This window comes from Pteropus vampyrus, unplaced genomic scaffold (assembly GCF_000151845.1).
Source record: "Pteropus vampyrus isolate Shadow unplaced genomic scaffold, Pvam_2.0 Scaffold140, whole genome shotgun sequence".
Taxonomy (NCBI): Eukaryota; Metazoa; Chordata; class Mammalia; order Chiroptera; family Pteropodidae; genus Pteropus; species Pteropus vampyrus.
This window is the reverse complement of record NW_011888921.1, coordinates 5,689,672-5,709,128: the sequence shown is the minus strand read 5'-3', so window position 1 is coordinate 5,709,128 and position 19,457 is coordinate 5,689,672. Positions and strand designations below refer to the sequence as shown.

Genomic DNA, 19,457 nt, shown 5'->3' with positions numbered 1-19,457 from the left:
ACACAGCTGCCTTTGGTTTTATAGCTGTTTCTAAATATCATTATCCATTGTGGAAACAGTATAGATTATAAAGTTTGGTCTGATATTTCAACAAAATTTAAAAATTTTATTTAAGTTAAGGAATCAGCTTGAAATTCGGTTATGGTTATTTTTAACATAATTTCAGCTTTAACATGGGTAAGGCTTTAATCGGGAAGTTATATAACTGGATCTTTGGAAAGAAGCTCGGAGAAATATAGTAGGGACACTAGAAATCCTTTTAGGATCAAGAGTATACAAGTAAAAATGTACACTTCAAGGCTAACAAATTGGTATTTCAGTGAGACAAATGAATATATTTGGTACACACTGTGAATCTTTGGTTCCATATTGATTTTTAGAGGACTTAGACTGAATCTCAGCTAATTAACTAAGCAGGGTCAAGTAGCACATAGATAATAGAAATACGTGGTCTAATGTCTCATCCTCCTAAATCTTTATATCAGTTATTTACAGGAGACAAATTTAACTGTCCTGAGTTTCATTTTTTTAGTCTCTCTTGCTCCTTTTTGTCTGAGATGGTTTCTGTTCCTGTCCACTACTCTTCCTGATCTTTTCTCTGCCCTCCTGTTTTTTTCTCTCTCCTTATGTAATCTCATCTCTTTCCATGACTCCAAGAGATGAATCCCCAGACTAGATTATAGTCCTGAATTCTTAACTCAAACTTCAATCTTATATTTCTGGTCACCTGCCATATCAGACATCTCTCTGTGAATACCCCTGAGGCACTCAAATTCAAGAAGACTGAATTCATTCTCTTTCCAACCAAAACCTGCTTTACCCATGTTGTCCTTTAATGCATCACCGTTAACCAGATCTCCTAATCTGTAAAGCTTGGCATCAGGTCTTCTGCTTGTCTTCTCTTCCTAGTCAATTACTTACTAAGCCATCTAAGTAAGTCTGCCTTCTACGTGTCTCTCAAGTATGGGCCATTCTGTCTCATCCCATAGTATTACAACCTCCCCCACTCGCCTCTCATTTCTTCCCATGCATCTTCCACACTGTTGCTATTTATTTTTCTAAATATAATTGTAAATTATGTTACTCTCTTGATCAGAAACTTGATACCTCAAAATTAACCCATATTTAATATTCAGGTCTTCTACAATCTGAACTCAACCTACCTTTCCAGTCTCATAACCCATCTTATACTCAAACCCTGGATTGCTTCCTCATTTTCTAAATTATTCATGCCTAACCACCAATTGCTTGCTACCTTTTAAAATCTTACTCCTCGAGGTCTACCAAGACTATGAGGTCTTACTTCAGTTTTTCCCAGATGAGTTTACCCTCCTCACTCTCCCATAGAATTTTCTTTTTCTCTTTGGGCATTCGTATCATGCTTCCTTTAATAGTCATGTATAAATTTGTACACTTCCCAGTCCATGATTTCTTTCAAAGTAATGATGTTTTCTTCCCCCCAGTGATCAGCACAATGAATTGACTCCTAGCATTTATTTAATAAAAGGAGGAAAAGAAGCTTAGAATTCAACTTATAAATAATAAGAATCCATTAAAGTTTATCCTCATTTATTCTCTACCTATGGTGAATAGGTTATTAGGTCATACCGTTTAGTTAAATATGATGGTTCTAATTCCAGTGAGTGACAGATGGATTAATGTCACCTGTAATTACTAGGAAAAAGAAACCCTCCAGTGACATACTAATTTAGCATCCCTAATTTCATGTATATGTTGATCTGGGTTTTAGGTAGCTTAAGTAACTATTCTGGGCATCCTTTTATGAAAGAGATAGCTGATCAACTAGTTATAACCAATGTTGAGTTATTGTTATATTGACATTTGAATTCATAACCTTTAGAAGCCAGGATGAGGTTATTCAAAAATTAAGTACCTCAACGCATCTATCTGACAGACCTGGAGCAGTTACTGTCTGCTGCTAAGGTTCCAGTGCAGATGCAAGAAAAAAGGGTCCTCGCGCTTTCTTTCTGTCTGACTATGGCAGCCAAGATTGAATGGGGGAGTACAGTGAAGGAAAATGGAGTTTGTACAACTCAGAAATTACCTTGTAAATAGCAGAAGAGCGTGTTTTACTCCAAAGAAGAATCTAAAATGGAAGCTTACAAGAGAAAAAAAAATTAAGTACCTCTTCTTCCATGCTCAGGAATGACTAAGCAGTGTAGGGAGCATGTGACAAGCTCCTTAAGTCTCCGTTTTCTCTATTTCCTAACATATTTGGTTCACACAAATCACTGGATAGGAGAATAAAGTCAATATTTGGATGGTATATCTCTACCTTCATAACCTGTTTAAATTATTGTCTTTTGATTGGGTCAAGATTGAATCAATTAGGTGTAGTACAAGAAAATAAAGCTGGAATATGGCTATCCCTTGATTCTTTTACACAGGTGCTGACTGCTGCTGCTTCTATGCAGTGTGTCTGTCTTCTAGGCGAGGCATTAGAGAAAGGAAGAAAGAGAAGAAAAAAGAATACTTCCTTGCCAAAAATTCCTATTTTCTAAAATACATAAATACACTCATTCGCTCACGCTTTGGGGACTAACCAAGGATAGGAGGTAGTAATGATAAGACAATGAATGATAAGTTTGTCCATAGTGAATAGAATTAAAACTATTTTGAAAAAATTTTTTTTCTCCTTCCCCCCCATTATTCATGGTATATTTTAATGCTTACAGTTAGTCTGATTTTAATTGTTAACTCATTTTATATTACAAAGGTAAAACAGTGCATTCAGCTAAAATAGAAGTATCTAAAATAAAAATGGAAGTTTCCCTTGCCCATCCCCCTTTTCACTTCTTTACTACTTCTTTCCCCTTAGACTTCTGAGCCCATGAATTTTCCATAGAATTTCTGTTCTCATCATCAAGATCATTATGTGAATGGCTAGCATCAAAACGCCAACAAAAACTGCACTTGTTAATATGAGAGTAAAACCATCCTTCTTCAGTCCAACATTTTTGTGGTTTTCCTTCTTTTAAGTTCCTGGAAGTGACACTTGTTATTTTGTTTAGCTTTGTATAACACTGGCACATAACAATATATATGTGTTGGTGTAGTGGAGCAAACCCTTGAGAAAATAAGGAAACCAAACTAAAGTCTGATCTTTGTTCACCAGATATTTTATCCATAGCCAACGAATCTATACATCAAAGAATTTATATTTGCCTTCTCTAAGAATTGGTAGGTATCCATAAGGAATCTCTATATTGTTACAAAATTATCCATAGTATTTTATTTTCTCCTCTCATGGTTAATAATTGCATGTGTTCCCTTGTCTACTTAATGTTAAGATTTTTCTTCTGCTTCCTTAATGTCTTAAGTAAATTATTTGGAATTAAATTCCAAAAATAATATACTTCTGAGGATATTCATAATTGGTACTAATCACATATTGTTAAGTCATAATTTTAAGATGAGCTTAGCCAAGAAAGGGATTTGAATAACTATCACATCACTGTGGGGTCTAATATAGTCATCCTAACATAGGGGAGTATATCTTTAATTTGCTTATCAGAGAATCATAAATCTTAAATTGACCTAGCATTATATCTCTAATGGATACATTGCCAGTGCTTTAAATATGGAGAGCTGATTTTGTTAAATAAACATAAGAATTATCTTTGTTTTTTCTATCAATGCTGTCTTTCTCATTTATCCAGTTAAAATTAATTTTTTGCTAATTTATTCGTCTATAGTTTATAGCTTCTTTGATTTCAAAATGTAACTAAGACTGCTCTCAGTGTTATTTTGACTGACTTCTCTCTTAGTGGATTATTTCTCATAAAGTTCTCATACCAGTATAAATTAAGTTTTATTTATCCTCAATTAGGAACTCTGAATAACTCTTCCAGTCTTTAGTGGTAAGATAATAATAGATCCAGGTGTAAAAGTGCCAGTCAAGGAATTCTGATCCTTCTCCCTGCTTACTTCCCTAAATGGCTGCCCTTGATGTGCCAACTGGAGACCAGTCATCTCTTTTCTGCTTTCAATTTTTTATTTTTATTTTTTAGGCGAGGCAATCCTTGGTTGACCTCACAGATTGCAAGGACCTTGTCAGCTTACAATCCCTTATTTTTTATTTTTTATCTATTTTTTATACCTAAGCACCTGGTCTTCCTAGGTCTGAGTACTAACTAGGCCCAACTCTACTTAGCTTCTGAGATCAGACGGAATCAGGCTTGTTCAGGGTGGCATGGCCATAGACTCTGATTACTTTCATGCCAATGAACTACCGACTGGTTTCTAGTTGGTTTTATCACAATAAAACATGTTGAAAAGTGATGTCAAGGGACTGGAATATTCTCTAAGCAGCAACATTGGCTACATTAGAGTTTGGAGGGTCCAAACTCTACTAATTTACCCCTCAAATATCACCAGCTTTGTCTTCTTGCTATTGGACTTATTTCTGGATTAGACAACATAGGTGTGTATCCAGATGAATATATTAGTCATTTCCTCTAGCTTTCTAAGTAATTGATGAGTTACCGTGAGTGAGAAATCCCTATCAAAATTGTTTACATAAATCCTAGAGCTATGAAACTGTAAGAAGTTATTTAATTCAGCTCACTGCTCTTAGGCAGTTAGGATATTAAAATCCCTATTTTACCGACGGAAACAGCGGAGGGCAGAGGAGTTAACTGACATACCCAATGTCATGTGACTAGTTAAAATCAGAACAAGGACTGAAATTATGTAGTACCCCTTCTACCATATAACACTAGCATCACGAATATTATAATAACTGGTTATTGAATAAAAGCAACTGGCCATGGCCGTACATATCTTTGAAATCTAAGGAAACTAGGAAAAATTTTAAACACATCAACAGCTATATTCTCAAAGAATTTAGCTCTCTACAGTCCCGATTCCCATATTTTGTAGTCTCGTAACTGAATAAAAACATCAGGGCAATGAAGAGAAAAAATACATTGGAATGCCAAGAGATTTGTACTAAAACTCTTGAATTAGAAACTTATGGGTTTAGAAGATTTGTTTTTCTTATGTAAATTAGTCTTCTGAACAATCTCACTCTGACACACACCCACACACACACACCCATCCCCGCCCCAGAAAGGAGAAGAAAAAGCCAAGCTAACCTTGAAGAGTAACCTTCATCAGTTGTGCACAATGATATCCTTATTGCTAACTACTTTTTACAAGATTTTAGTCATTGTGTTTACTGTTTCATGTGCTTTATCTTTTGTTTGGTCTTTTTTATATAGACCTTTCTATATATCTTCCTAGTTTGTGCAGTTATCCTTTATGGCAATATAGTATTATGACTATACTATTTAATCATTCCCTGGTAATTAGATTTTTTTCTAGTAAATAAAAGCTCTAAACATCTTGGTAGAAGCATTTTGGTTTTAGTTATTTAGAGAAGTGATGTTATCATCTGAAGTGATGTTATCATGGTCAAAAGATATAATTTATTAAACATTCTTCTTACGTATTTTCAGCTTGTTCTCACAGATTATACTGTTTTATAACACCACTAGCACAATCTAAGGACATATCTAATTCCCCAGTACCTCATCAGTACTTGGTTTTATCATTTTTGTCTATATTAATATCATGAATATAAAGTATTACCTTTCCTTTCTTATATATTTTTTTCTAATTGTAAGAGTAACACATAGTTTTTGTAGAATGCTTAGGAATACAGAAAAAAAAAATAGAGAAACCCCAGCACCTGGAGGTAAGTGCTCCTTCTATGTGTGTCATTTACCTTAAATGAGCTCTATATTTTCTAAGAGTGTCCCTGGGAAAGGAAATGTTTACCTTGCAGTACTCTGAGAAATTAAGGCCAGATTTTATCTACCCTCTGTGATCCCCATGCATAGTTCAGCAAAGTCTCATTTTTCCCTAACGTCATCTTTCCTGCACCCTTCACTTTGGAAGAATGAGAGTCTGAAGGAAGGTCAAAGTTGAAAGGCCAAGGGAAATGGCTGAGAGAGGTAAAATTAAAGTGTTGAAAATCAACTTTTATAGATAATTTTTCATGAAAATAGAGATACAGAGGACAAACCCAGCTTTTTACTTGACATTTGGAACCTAACTTATTTTCTTAAAAAAAAAACTTTTTCAGAAAAAAGAAATTCTACGGACTACTGGCTGAAAGCCCCAAAGTCTTATTCTATTATTGGTACACGGCGGTATGTTTGTTTATGAATTCTCAAAGAATGTTTAAGGAGCATTCACATTAAATAGTAACTATAGTCAGCTGACAGGAAGGAGAGCTTGTGGGGTGGGGTGAGGTGAGGCCAAGCCTTAGGAAATTCCAGAAAGTCTTAAAGTATCTTGTCTTTTCTCTCTTAACATATTATGATTAAAGCTCCCTCAGGTATCTGAATAAAAAGGGCTGAAATACACAGAAGAGTATTTATTTTAGAATCAGAATTCTTGTTTTTTTCTTTCTGCGCTCCTCTACTTCCTTGAGAAACATTGGAGGAAATCCCTCCTTCTTCCTGTACCTCGGATTACCACTTGTAAAATGAGGATCATAAAATTCATAGTAAATGCATTTGAGACCTGTTATTCTGGATATTTGAGTAGTCTGGAGGTGAAAAAAGTATTTAAAAAGTGCTTAGTGCTTTACCTGGGATCTCATTAAAATCTGTCACATCTCAGAGCTGTATTCCTCCTCTGAACCAGTGTCAGTATAACTTTGATTTCCAGAGATGTTCCTCTTTCTATTTTTCTCTAAGACCAAATAGCTTTGCACATTTGCTTTTTTAGTACTTGAAAGAAGGTAATTCTGAGTATTCATACCCACATGAACCAGCTTTTCTTTTTTTCTTTCTTTCTTTCTTTCTTTTTTTTTTTTTTTAAAAAAAGCTCTTACTTTATTTAGCCCAAAGGTTTAAACAGAAAATTTCTGCCGTGGCAGGGCATATTGTTCTGGTTCAAAATGGTCTTGCTGCCAATAACACCAGAGTAGGGACTTCACGGGAGACAGTACCGAGACTTCACAGCTGACTACAAGTACACACAGAAAACCGAACTCTCAGCAGGTTGCAACATGTAACATAAATTCTTGAATTGTACTTTAAGTTTACCTTTGGCAGAATGTAAATATTTGAAACATTGCTCTAGTATTTGGTTAAAAAAAAGTAAGTATATTTCCAAGCTTTCTCTTTTTGAGCCCTGAAAATTCTAAATTTTTTTAGTGATCTTACAGAACAGAAGCATTTGGGATAAATCTTTGGAATTTCCTTTACTTTAATTATCTGCAAATGAGAAATGTTTTGAAAACCAAAAAAATGAAGATGGGAGGGTATCCTGCCAAATTTATCTTCTCAGTTTGGCAGATAATCTTCATTTCCAGATTGGGGGCTGCTGGCTGAGCAAGAGTGTTGCCTCATATGAGTCATAGATGTGATTGATGGTGCAATTGACCTGAGTATGATGTGGCAAGGTTAGAGTTGCACAGCTCATCTTGATTTTTATTACAATAATAATGTAAATAGCAAAGCTGATTGGAGATAAATTATATTAAATGTATACCGAATTTGCAAGAAATTATATTCTTATTGGTATGGTGCAAGCAAACCAATCCTTGGCTCTGACTTCTGAAGTGGCATGTTTTCTATCTCCAAGGCGAAGGGAATTTGAAAAAAGTGATAGTTCACTTTCTTAAACTTTATGTTGAGTTAATTAATCCATTGAACTTATAGGTTTAATAGCTATTTATTAATGTTGACTTCAAAAGGGTACTAAGTCTTATCTCCTGTTATGCTGGATTTCAGATATCTTTTCTACTTCAAGTTATTTGGAAATAAATTGAGATTTAAATGATAGGATGTAGATGAAGGCTCTCATTACAATCTGAATAAACATGACATGCTCTCTGTGGACCATGGGAACATTCTGTGACACTAAGTGACTTTCTATTTAGTTACTTTTCCAGTCTTAAAAATTATAATTTGTTAGAGTGTACACATGGCTTGCCATGTCTGCATGCTCTGGGTTACAAACCTTTATCCCAAATAAATCCTTTTGGTGACCAAAAAAAATTATAATTTGTAACTTTAATTAGAGATCTACCATAGGTATGAGAGATAAAAATGTAGTAATTTATAGGAATCACAAAATACTTTATTCAAAAAATCTGTATCATTCACTTTTCTACTTAAAAAAAAAAAAAAAAAAGTGTGGTCTCTGCTCCCAGTAAGCTTTCAGTTCAATAGAAGGACACACAACAGTACCGGAAGTGTAACCAGGTACCTTGGGAACAGAGGAAGGACAACTTAGATTTATGTAGGGGAAGTAGGGCTGACTTCACAAAGAAAATGTTGCTTAGTGTATAGTGAGTCTTGAAGGAACAGGCACTTGCTAGACAACAGGAGGCTAAAAGGGTAATCCAGGTGGAGGGAACTCATTTATAATATTGTGGCCCTTACAGCAGTTTGCTTTTCCTGGAGGGTAAAGGATGAGGAAGAGAATAACTAGAGAGGGCCGGTAGGGGCCAGATCTAAAACTGGTCTTCACTAAACCCTTTAGATTTAATTCAAGGAGTGATTAGGAATCCTTAGAGAATTTTAAACAAGAGAGTTACATGGATTTATATTTGGAGATAGTTACTTGTGTTACTTGGAATACTGGCAGCATCACAGAGACTTGATTGGAAGGTAGAAGAACCAATTAGAAAGGTAATGCAATAGTCTCTCCAGGCAGCAAAAGGAGGATAAAGTGGGACAGAGAAGGGAAACAGCAGATAACTGTCATCAGGACTTGGCAATTGGGAGAGACATGTTGTCATCTAGGACATAAGGATTCCCCTCAGTCACTGTTAAATTAAAAGGCTTTCTGGTTAAGCTGGTTAAGTAACGATCATTAGCAGAGAGCATAAGCTAGATAGAATTAACTTAATTTTCCCTGGGCACCTGTGAATATGAGTGGTTGATATTTATAACACTAAAAGCACATTCTGTGGAATATAAAAACTAATGTAAAACCTAATGTCTTCTGGATTTTATTTATTAAGGAGATTTGCAGTCCTTTTTGAATATTGCATCTAGATTTCCCATTTTCCATGCAAAACTTATTCCTGAGTTTGATTTTCCAAATAGATTCATCGGGCCCAGAGCCGAAGTGCAGGTGGAAGGAGGATCTCTGAAAACAGCTATTCTCTGGATGATTTGGAAATAGGTCCAGGTAAGCAGAGAGTTCCATGTGTGTGAAGTTCTCTAGGAAGTACTCATTAGTAACAGGACCTTTTAGCCTCAAAGCCAATGTTTTTGGAGGAAGAGTAGCAGAAATTAAAAGAAAGTCTATCTATTAGATACAAGCCATTCCCAAATCTCATTGCTCTCTACACATAGCTTCTCTGTATTTTTAATCTATCCCTGTCAATGGTAACCTGTGGTAAGCCAAGGGTACCTTTGCGGAATTACAAGGAAGTATTACCCATAGTTTTGACTCCATGGTTATCTGGGGCTTGAGGATTCCCATGAATGGGCAGTATCTTCTATCAAGATTGGTTATCCTGTATTACTAGCAGTAACAAAGCACCTTAAGAGTGGAATTACTATGTTTTGAAGGAGCCTATAAGCCACTTCACAAAAGGAAAAACAAAATTAATAAACATAGGAAAATCATCAGCCTCTTAGTAATCAAAGAAATGCAAATAAAATGACATTGAGATCTAATTTTTTTACATGTAAAATAAGCCAAAAAATTTAAACATGCAATACTCGATTATGGTAAAGTGTCTCCTTTTAATGTTGGGAGAGTGAGTGACAGTTATACTTCTAACAGTTACCTTCTTTGGGCTCTTAATAGAAAAAGTTGATTACATCAGTACAATAGCCCTAAATTTAGAACCTTAAAGTCATTAAAATCACATTTTATCTTCTAATAAAGCATATTGTTTTCATGCTTCCAGGTCAGTTGTCACCTGCATTCAACTCGGAGAAAAGCGAGACTAGGCGAAATCTGGAGATCCCGCGCCTATCAGAAACCTCCATAAAAGATCGAATGGCCAAGTACCAGGCAGCTGTGTCCAAACAAAGCAGTTCCACCAACTATACAGTAGGTGTCCTGCATCATTCATTCACTCATTCATCCAGCAAATGGTCACTGATCGCAGGAACCAGAAATGTCTCCCAGACCCTGATTTGTTAGCCCTGGCTCCTTCCCTGGACCCTTGCCATTCTCTTTTCACAGAATCCTACCATTATTTCATTCATGATCCTTACCATGTTTTAATTTTGACTTTGCTTTCCTAGGCCTCATTCCGACCCCACTCATTTTTTTGTGATATTACCATTCAGTAATGTCATTGAGAGTTTTCCTTTCTCTTCTACATAATCTTGTTTCTGTTAAAGTAGTAGTACTGTATTAGTTTTAACAGAAAATCTATTTTATTTTTGTTTTTGAGGGAAGAAAATGTGAATAGCAGAGAGAATATTGGATGTATTCAACATTAAATATGGGGTGGGGTTTTTTGCAATTTGTTATTGATATATAATTCACATGACATAAAATCACCATTTTTAAAGTATACACTTCAATGATTTTTAGGATATTCACAAAGTAGTGAAACCAACATCACTGTATAATTCTAGAATATTTCTGTCACCCCAAAAAGAAACACCATGCCTGTGCAATCACTCCCAGTTCCTCCCTCCCCTCATCCCCTGGCAACCACTAATCTACTTTCTGCCTTTATGGATTTGCTTATTCTAGACATTCCTTTTAAATGAAATCATACGATATATAGCCTACTTCATCTTTACTCCTTGTCATGTATTTTTATAAAAAATAGTGGATAAAAAAAGGGAGAGAAATGATAAGATGACGTGCTCAGTAAGCACAAAATTTGGTATTCTAAATTCAATGGAGGGTCTTTCTATTTTATACTCACCTAGGCTTAACTGGCAAGATGACGCTATGAAACCGCTTAATAGAATTTACCGTCTATTCATATGTACACATGTGAACACGCACATATATACACATCTTTCAAACATTTGTTCCTTCTAAGATTTCAAATTACAAACCATTAATCTCTTGATGTTCTATTTTTTAACAAAGTCGGAAGAATAGTATTGAATTTTATTTGTTCTCAAGCAGACTGAAACTGGTGCCTCTTAGATAGAGGTCATAATGTGTATTTTAGAAGTTGAGCCTTCTTTTTCCCACATTATTAAGTATTCATTCTCCAGTAGTATTTATTGGTGGCTAAAGTCTCTGGGCAATGAATAATTTCATCTTGATTTTTCACTGTAGTGTAAAGAAGAGATGATGTGTGTAAATCAATAGTGAGTGTAAAAAATGAGCAAATTTAGACTTCTCTTAGAAGGCAGGTCAGGAGATACAGCAAAAATGTGATTTGTGGAGCTTTATTCTCTCAGGTACAGGATTTTGCGGCTTCCCAGTGCCCTCCTGTTATAAGCATTCTGACCAGGTGACTCCCTAAGTGGAAAAACCTGTTCAGTGACTTTTTTTTTTAACTCCTAATAGAGTTTCTGCATTGCAATTCTCTTGGCTCTGTAAATTTTAAGAGGTGAAAGCTTTAGGAATTCTTGTAAAAAGGACATTTTATCTCATCCCAAAGGAATTTCTCAGGCCTCTTACAGAGGATGGTTATAACAAGGCATACACTCTCTGGCCGTGTTTCTAGAGGCTGGGCTTTGAGATGGGAACGGGAAGGAGTGTTGGGCTGTTGTACTGTGGTGTTCTGCAGTGCTGGCTGCCAGCTCTTCCATATAGATGCACCTCCAGAGTGTGTGCCTTAATCTGGAATTCCACACCAAAGTAAGTCAGCCACACTTATACTCTCTTCATTGGCCCTGTTTTCTCCCCATTCCTAAAGAATCACAAAGAACAGAAGGGTACTAGATTACTAGCAAACTAATAGTAGGAAATGTTCATATTCATCTACCTCTATATTGATTTTGGATCTAGTAAAGTAAATTTTAATATTTTACCCCGAGCGTTCTTTGCAAGGAAAAAAATATGATTATGCTTACTCTTTATGACAGTATTAATGCCTGCTTTTTTATTTTGAGGTTCTACTATGAGAAATAGAATAAAGTATGTCTTTAGTACGAGTATGAATTTTATACAAAAACCAAAACAAAACAAAACATGTTTTTCAAAGTCTTACCAAAAGAGGTGGTTTTATGGTATCATTAAATATAATATGTTTTCATATGTATACATCATCCCTGTCTCTCTTTCCAGGCCGGGCATATATATATATGGTCAGTATATTTTCTTAATTATTGGCACTTGGCATCTCCTTTCCCCTGCTCCAGAATGGTCTTTTCTGATAAAACTCACAAGCTTTGCGTTCCCACAAGCTCTGCTGCTAGAAGAGTGAATCACAAGAACATTGTTTGCTGGGGGCAGGCGGGGCTTTGTGTATGTCTGTGTTGGTGTGTCTGTATTCTAATGAGCATATGGTTTTAGACTAGTGTACAAATATTTAACTCTGAGGTATGTGTCCACAAAGCTGCTTTTGTCATTTCACAAGTCAGTGGGTTTTGCTTGTGAGAAATACGGGATAGATTTGACCTGAGGCATCTTAAAAGAATTTTTTTTTTCCACATTCCAAATTTGCTTAATAGATGTGCTGTGAAGAGGATAGAATAGTGAGAATTTTTTTTAATTAACAGACTATTTTTATTTTTCTAGAATGAACCGAGAGCCAATGGCGGTGAAATCAAAACTCATAAATTGGAGCAAAAGGAGAATGTGCCTCCAGGTCCCGAGGTCTTCATCATCCATCAGGATGGAGAAAAGGTAGGTTGAAAAGCCTGATGTCCAGTTGCCAAGGAAGCATGTGTTCTAAATTAGATGCTTAAAATTAGAAACCACTCTAACCCTGGGCTGTAGAGTGTCTGGGAATTTGGTAACAGCTGCCAGGACAGATTTTTGTTTTTGCAGGTCACATAATTTTTGGTTGGGGAACTCTGCAACTTATAGCTGACCAAATAATGAACCTTCTTTGGAAAATTCTTTTGCTCAGAAAATGCTCATAGAACATAGAGCAAAGTGATTTTTGAAAATCTGTTTTGATTAGAAATACTATCTTCAAAGTATATTATTAATTGAACTCATTTTATGTGAGAAAATTTCATTCTTTCACTCTAAGTATTTTGAAAGCTAGGCACTATGCTAAGCACTGGAAATGCTAAGCCTAAAAACTAAATATAAACATACCATTCCATGTGCTCTTTATCTTCAAGGAAGCTAACAGTAGAAGAGAGATGAGTAACAGATTGGCTATCATAAAACAACGTGACAAGGGCTATGAGAGGGCTATGTAGGGCCATGGAAGTGCAGGCTAAGAACACTTATCCTGACTTCCTCAAGAAGGTGATATGTGAGCTGAGTCTTGAAGAATGTGTGTAAAAAGGCCAACTGAATAAGAAGTTCGAGTAAAGAAAGAAAAGGGTATTCCAGGCAGACATGACAGAAGTTTAGAAATAGGAGATCCAAACCAAGATGACTTGGCTGGAGCACGAGGTACATATAGGCAATGATGAGAGACAAATGGAGGGAGAGGGCCAGTATGCATCTTAAAAAACTTCGTGTACCACTCTTAAGAGTTTGGATGTTGTCATGCAGTGATGGAAAGCAAATTAGATTTGTGTTTTATGCATTCATCATTAGATGAATGGTTTAATTGAAGTAACAATATGTATGTCCGGTAAATTTATCATTTTCTCTGCCAATCCATTACCCAATTTCTTTGGTCTTTCAGTCAATATGATAATCAAATGTTTAGTTAGTTGAGGAGAAAGAGCTTTCAAATCTATTACAGTGATTAATCTTAGCAGAAAAACCATTGTTTCTGTTATATATATTAGTACCCTTGAGGTTATTCTTCCAAAAGATGAAGAGATAATTAAAATAGGTTAAGAGTGTCTACGGCCATGCCATCCTGAATGTGCCTTATCTGATCTCATCAGATCTCAGAAGCTAAGCAGAGTCTGGCCTGGCTAGAACTTGGGTGGGAGACCACCTAGGAATACCAGGTGCTGTAGGCATTAAAAAAAAATGGCTTAAGAGTAATAGTTCTCAAACATATTTCACTGTGGCAGACTTTTAAAAGTATGATTTATTTACAGAACACTGACAGGAGCTCATGAGATACACTACACATGTAGACCGAAGTAGGTACATAGAAAAATGATCTCAGATTAATGGCCACACCATTTGAATCATAGAATAGAACAGGAAAATAATTAGAAAAATTGAATCACTTTATGTTACTAAAACATCACAAATATATGTTGAAATAATAAGACAAAATACTTGTAATGTATTTTGTAATCATAAAATCATCAAATGAATTACATCCTTGCAGCAGTGGGCTCAGGCATTAGTCCCGTGGATCACATGTCATGCATCAAGTGAGTTCTCTCATTAGACTGCCTGGTTTCCCCATTTTTTTTAAGTGGGAGGTTGCCCTAAGAATAACTGAGTAAGTATGTTTGGAATTTTTCTTATGTACTATCAAAAAGATATTAAATCCCCGCCCCCCCATCTATCCTAGGGGCATAGTTTGAGAAATGATCATCTAGAAAATAATGCTTGAATTGTCCCTATATCTAATTTCATGTTTTCTTCTTTATTGTCTTCATGTTAATTTGAAACTGGAACTCTGAGCTGAACTGGAAGTTCAGAACATTTTAATTATAGCCTAAAAGAGCATCAGTGGGGAAGAAAGGTGCTAAAGATAGTACATAGTCTTCAAGCACATACTGCAGGTTCATAAAGTCTTGGCCGCCTTAAAATTTGTAAAATTTTTCAGAACCTCAGCTATCCTTTTGACTGTTTGCCTAGCTTTTGTTAATCAGTACCTAAGAACTATTTGAACTTCAGCTTGTTACAAAAGAACATTAATGCCAGGGTAAACTTGCCTGAAATAGAATATTTTGTCAAGGTATTGTTCTTCCCTTTCTCTTCTTGTGAATGAATTTGTACTTTCCTTTAATGAAATGTTTGAGCAAAATCTCACGTGCCCTCTCCTGGCTGTTCCTGAAGTGAAGTCATCGGGTTGGGCATGTGCAATGATGTCATGATTGGCATTAAATTTACCCTGCAGGTTCAAGGTGACCAAATTAGAGGTGAGAGAAGAACATCCTGGAAAGGATGCACCTATTAATTAGCAAGAATTGAAGACCTTTTTATGGCCATGCATAACTTTCAGAAAATTTATTTCATATCATTAAATGAAATAATGCATGTAAGGTGATCATTCCAGTGATCATAATAAACACTTGGCAAATGTTGGCTGTTATTATACTGGTTCATTTTATAACATATCAGAATTCCTGTAATGATACGAGTAGTGCTTGGTGAACACACAATGCAATATATATATGCCTTACTGTTGAATTATGTACTTGAAACTTACTGGATTTCATTAACCAATCTCGCCATAATAAAATAAATAACTACATTTTAAAAAATGAAAATAGTGGGGAAAAAACAATTATGCTGAAATTTAAGTGCAATCAGCCAGTAACTTAATTCTGTTATAAATTTTTTCAGTATATTAGACATCCTGATATTAACTCTCAGCATCACCTATGAAATCCTTGACATCTGAATGAAAGAATCTTACATAAAGAGTGTACATTGGGTCCCCTATTGACCCTTTAAGATTTTGAATGTGGAGGAAGATACCAGGAAGGCCTAGCAGCCAGTAGAAAGGAGAGAGAGACCTAGTAGAAAGTTCTTTTGTTTAAATTTGATGGCTTCTGGGAAAAAGATCTGCCATTTTGTTAACCCCTGCTATTTTGAGCCTTGGATTAAAAAGAGAAACTAACCTTAAAGGTAATAGCAGAAGTTAGCTTTCAATAAGTTTGTTTTATAGTTATCAAAAGTCTTCTGTACTAGCAAGCTTTTGTTTCAGCATAATGTATTTGGTTGGGAAGTGAGGAATCAGGAAAATAAAAGAATAAGAATATTTCCTATATGTAAAGACTTTATATTGTCTTGGAGTGAGTTATGGTCATATGAGTTATGGTTTATGGTGAGGAGCTTTGCTCTCTATGATAGAGGGTTTTGTTTTGTGCCCTGCTCCCCCTTTTGAGAACAGAAAGATATGATTTAGAAGTTCTTTTATAAAGGGAGATGATGCACACTTTTGGCAGCTGAGTGCAGTCTGTCTCTGGCATTACTCTGTAATTGAGAGGCAGGCTAATATTCTCATAAAAGACGTTTTGCTGCCTCTTGTTTAAATGCTCAGCTGTTCTGGGGCCCGTTATTTCCCCCGGCAACCAGTGACTGACTGGAGTCAGCAGGTTTTTATGGCATTACCAGCAGTTTGCTCTTTTATTTTTAATGTGATTCTTAATCCCATCCACCCCCTTTTTTGTAGATTTCTGCAACCGAGAATAGCCTGGCAGTCCGTTCCACCCTTGCTGAAGATGACTCCCGTAAACATTTGCTCTTAGATCTGGAGGGTGAGGTTCTTGTTCTCTATCCCATATTTGGTTGGGGGATGTCCTCATTCCCTCAGTGCTGAGTAGGTAACATTAAATCCAGGAATTCAGCTGATCAGATCTTTCACTTGGTTTTAAGGACTGATACTTAAATACCCTTCACACATTTCATGGGTTAGGGAGAAGTTAAATTCAATTAAATATGATTAACTTGAGGCAAACTGAATACTTTGATACTTCTCTCATTAAACTTACCTACCTTTCGTACCAAATCTTTTCAGGGTTAAAGCTGTAAAAACTGTTTTTGCGGTTTAATATGAGTTTGGCTAAGAAGGATTTTATTCATTTACAGGGATAAAGATTTAGTATTTAAGTAACCTGTTAAAATCTTTCTCTACTTCTCTGCATATGTGTACCATAGTCTACCCTCTTGCCAAATTCTAGAGATTTTCCTATTTATGTTTAATTTGAAAACCTTTTCATATATTTTGGAGTCATTTTGAGCCTCACTTCTCCCAAAGATAAAAAAATTTGTTTTTATTCTTTAATATATCCACTTTGATTCTGATTTTGTGTATGTATGTGTGTATATATATATATATATATATAGATTTCTACCTTCTCCCCCAGATTAATTAGTTTATTAGACACTGAGAAACTCAGCAACTAAAGTAGAAATTTGAGCTAAATACATCTCTAGTAAACCCTACCTTAAAACTTCAGAGAGAAACTCTTGCTGCTTCAATCCAGGAACATTCCTTTTGCAATCACTTTGCTTGGACTAGAAATTTTTCTGAGTTTTGACTAAGTTTGCAAAATATTTTTTTGAAAAATAAGCCTTGATCTTTTAGTACTCTGTTGACTTAACTCTAGATTTTAAGAAATTCTTTTATGTTTTCTCAGTTGCTATATAAATGACTTTCTGTGCCTCTTCTTAGTTTTCCACGTGACGAATATATTGACAGGAAATTAACTTACGTAGGCAACACATCAATGATTATGAAAAAAAAAACAACTTTATGGAGCCTTTTCCCATAATCTCCATCCATGAATATCTGCTATAGGACTGACCAAAAAGGGTGTCAAATTATACACACACACACGTTATGAAATTTCTGCTCTCACATTTCCTCATTTTACCAACTTCAGTTGAAGTATCCCAGAAAGAGTTATTGGAAATGCTAACTACCAAAAAGTCATCGAAATGTACAATCTTTAAAAATGACAAAAGTTGCAGGATAGGAAATTCCTGATATAGGGGTGGTTTGGATTTCTGCCGTTTGTGGCAAAGAGTGAGAAAGCCGCCTAGCTGAGAACCTGATTTGTGAGAGAACCTAAGAGCATGACTTTTAGCATTAGAGTATTCTTCAATAGAAAAGCAGTGTTTTTTTCTTGTTAGAGCTGTTATTAGTGAAGGTGCCTAAACTTTGCTTTGGGGAGGAAGCTTCTCTGAGATTTTGTATACGGTACTAAAAAATATCTTCCTTTTGTAACTCATGCAGGTAACTCCCAGGTTAAGAATGAGGTCCAGCAGCCTATCCATCCCAAGTCACTAAGTCCAGATGCCAGAGCCTCCAGCCTTTCTGAAAGTTCTCCTCCCAAAGCGGTGAAGGTATGACGACAATTTCTCTCTGAGCCTTTAGACGTTGGTTTACTAATAGAGCTCATTACCTTCTATCATTATGTTCATTATAACCTATTTTTGCTTTCCTGGGCATGAAAACACCAAATAAGGACATGCTTAAGGCCAGTTACTTTTCCTGGAAATCTTACTCCTCTGCTCAGTTGTTTGGGTCAGGAGAGAGGAGGCTTAATTATATCGCTTAGTTTGAAATCTGGAAAACCTATGAAAATTTTAAGAAAATAACCTTATTTTTTTTTGGTGGGGGGGCGGAGTCCTAAGTTCATAAATCTGTGAATGTGTAAAAGCCCACAAAATGGAAAATAAGAGAAATCTGTTAAAGTAAAATCAGCCCATTGAACAGGAATTTGTACAATGTCAACTTAAAGATAGTAGCTCCCTGGTCTGAGGAACTTTACCATCACGTGACTAGTGGTCAGCATATTTAAAGCAAGAACGTGTACTTTCCAGTGGAGGTTGGCCAGCCCATTTGCTTTAAAAATGGACAGGCAAGTAACACTTATAATATCAGATGTTAAAGAATATACAAAGTTTTTGTACCCTAAGAAAATTTTACTAAGCTATTCAGTCTATGGTCTCCTTTTATTCACTAATTTTTTTAAAATGTCTTTTTCTTTTCCATAAACCAATATATATTCTTGTAAAAATAAGCAAAGTTGTTTTTTTTTTTTTAAATCTAGCACCTGTCAGAGGCTTATTGTTATTAAAACTGACTTGTTTTAATTGAATGCTTTGTTAATGTTGTGCTAATTTACTCATTTTGATCAATAACCAAACATACCCACATTTCTTTAGTGTCTTTCATCTCTGGTGCTATCTTAAGTAGCCAGATTTTGAGAGAAACTAAATAGGCATCATTAGTTGTCAGGCAGTTTGTACTGCCCGATCCTCATGCACACATCCACCATGCTCGTATCTCTCAACTGTGAGCATGCTGGGTCCCTTGATGAAAGTTCTAGTGCACAAAAAGAATGAAGGAGAAAGTATACAGGAACATTTTAAAGGAAGCAGAGATTCATGAGGAGAGTTGTTTTACTGAAAAGGAGCAAAAGGTATAGAAAGCAAGAGAAAGCTAGTAACGGAAGAAAGAACTGAGTTATAGTGATTGAATCTGCACATGTATTCAATATGACCCCGTCTTCTGACCTTAAAGATCTGCTCATGCTGTCATCACCACTTTCTTTTTACAGTATTTGGAGTCCAATAAAGTAGCAAATGCCATGGGGTTAATTTCCTCTTCAACAGCAACCCTGCCCAGATGTGAGTCCTTGGGTTATTGTTCTGGATCAAGAACAGCTAGCAAATCTGACTTGGCTATGGATTCTATGTGACTGAAGGACTAGGAAAATTCCATGGCTAATCTAAGAACTGAAATCTGTTCTTATTTT

The 19,457-nt window shown here is 35.7% G+C and overlaps 1 protein-coding gene and 2 pseudogenes across 2 annotated transcripts in view; all 3 read left to right on the top strand.

Annotated features, from left to right (window-relative positions):
• LIMA1 (LIM domain and actin binding 1) overlaps positions 1 to 19,457 on the top strand; it is a 74,813-nt gene that overhangs the window by 45,291 nt on the left and 10,065 nt on the right. For both annotated transcript variants that reach the window (XM_011368318.2, XM_023535420.1), the window contains 5 exons: positions 9,093 to 9,177; positions 9,908 to 10,053; positions 12,664 to 12,771; positions 16,364 to 16,448; positions 17,930 to 18,039. In XM_011368318.2, coding sequence (XP_011366620.1) covers positions 9,093 to 9,177; positions 9,908 to 10,053; positions 12,664 to 12,771; positions 16,364 to 16,448; positions 17,930 to 18,039 — 534 coding nt within the window. The remainder of the gene's footprint in view (positions 1 to 9,092; positions 9,178 to 9,907; positions 10,054 to 12,663; positions 12,772 to 16,363; positions 16,449 to 17,929; positions 18,040 to 19,457) is intronic.
• On the top strand, positions 1,899 to 2,031 carry LOC111744755 (annotated as a pseudogene).
• On the top strand, positions 13,898 to 14,021 carry LOC111744791 (annotated as a pseudogene).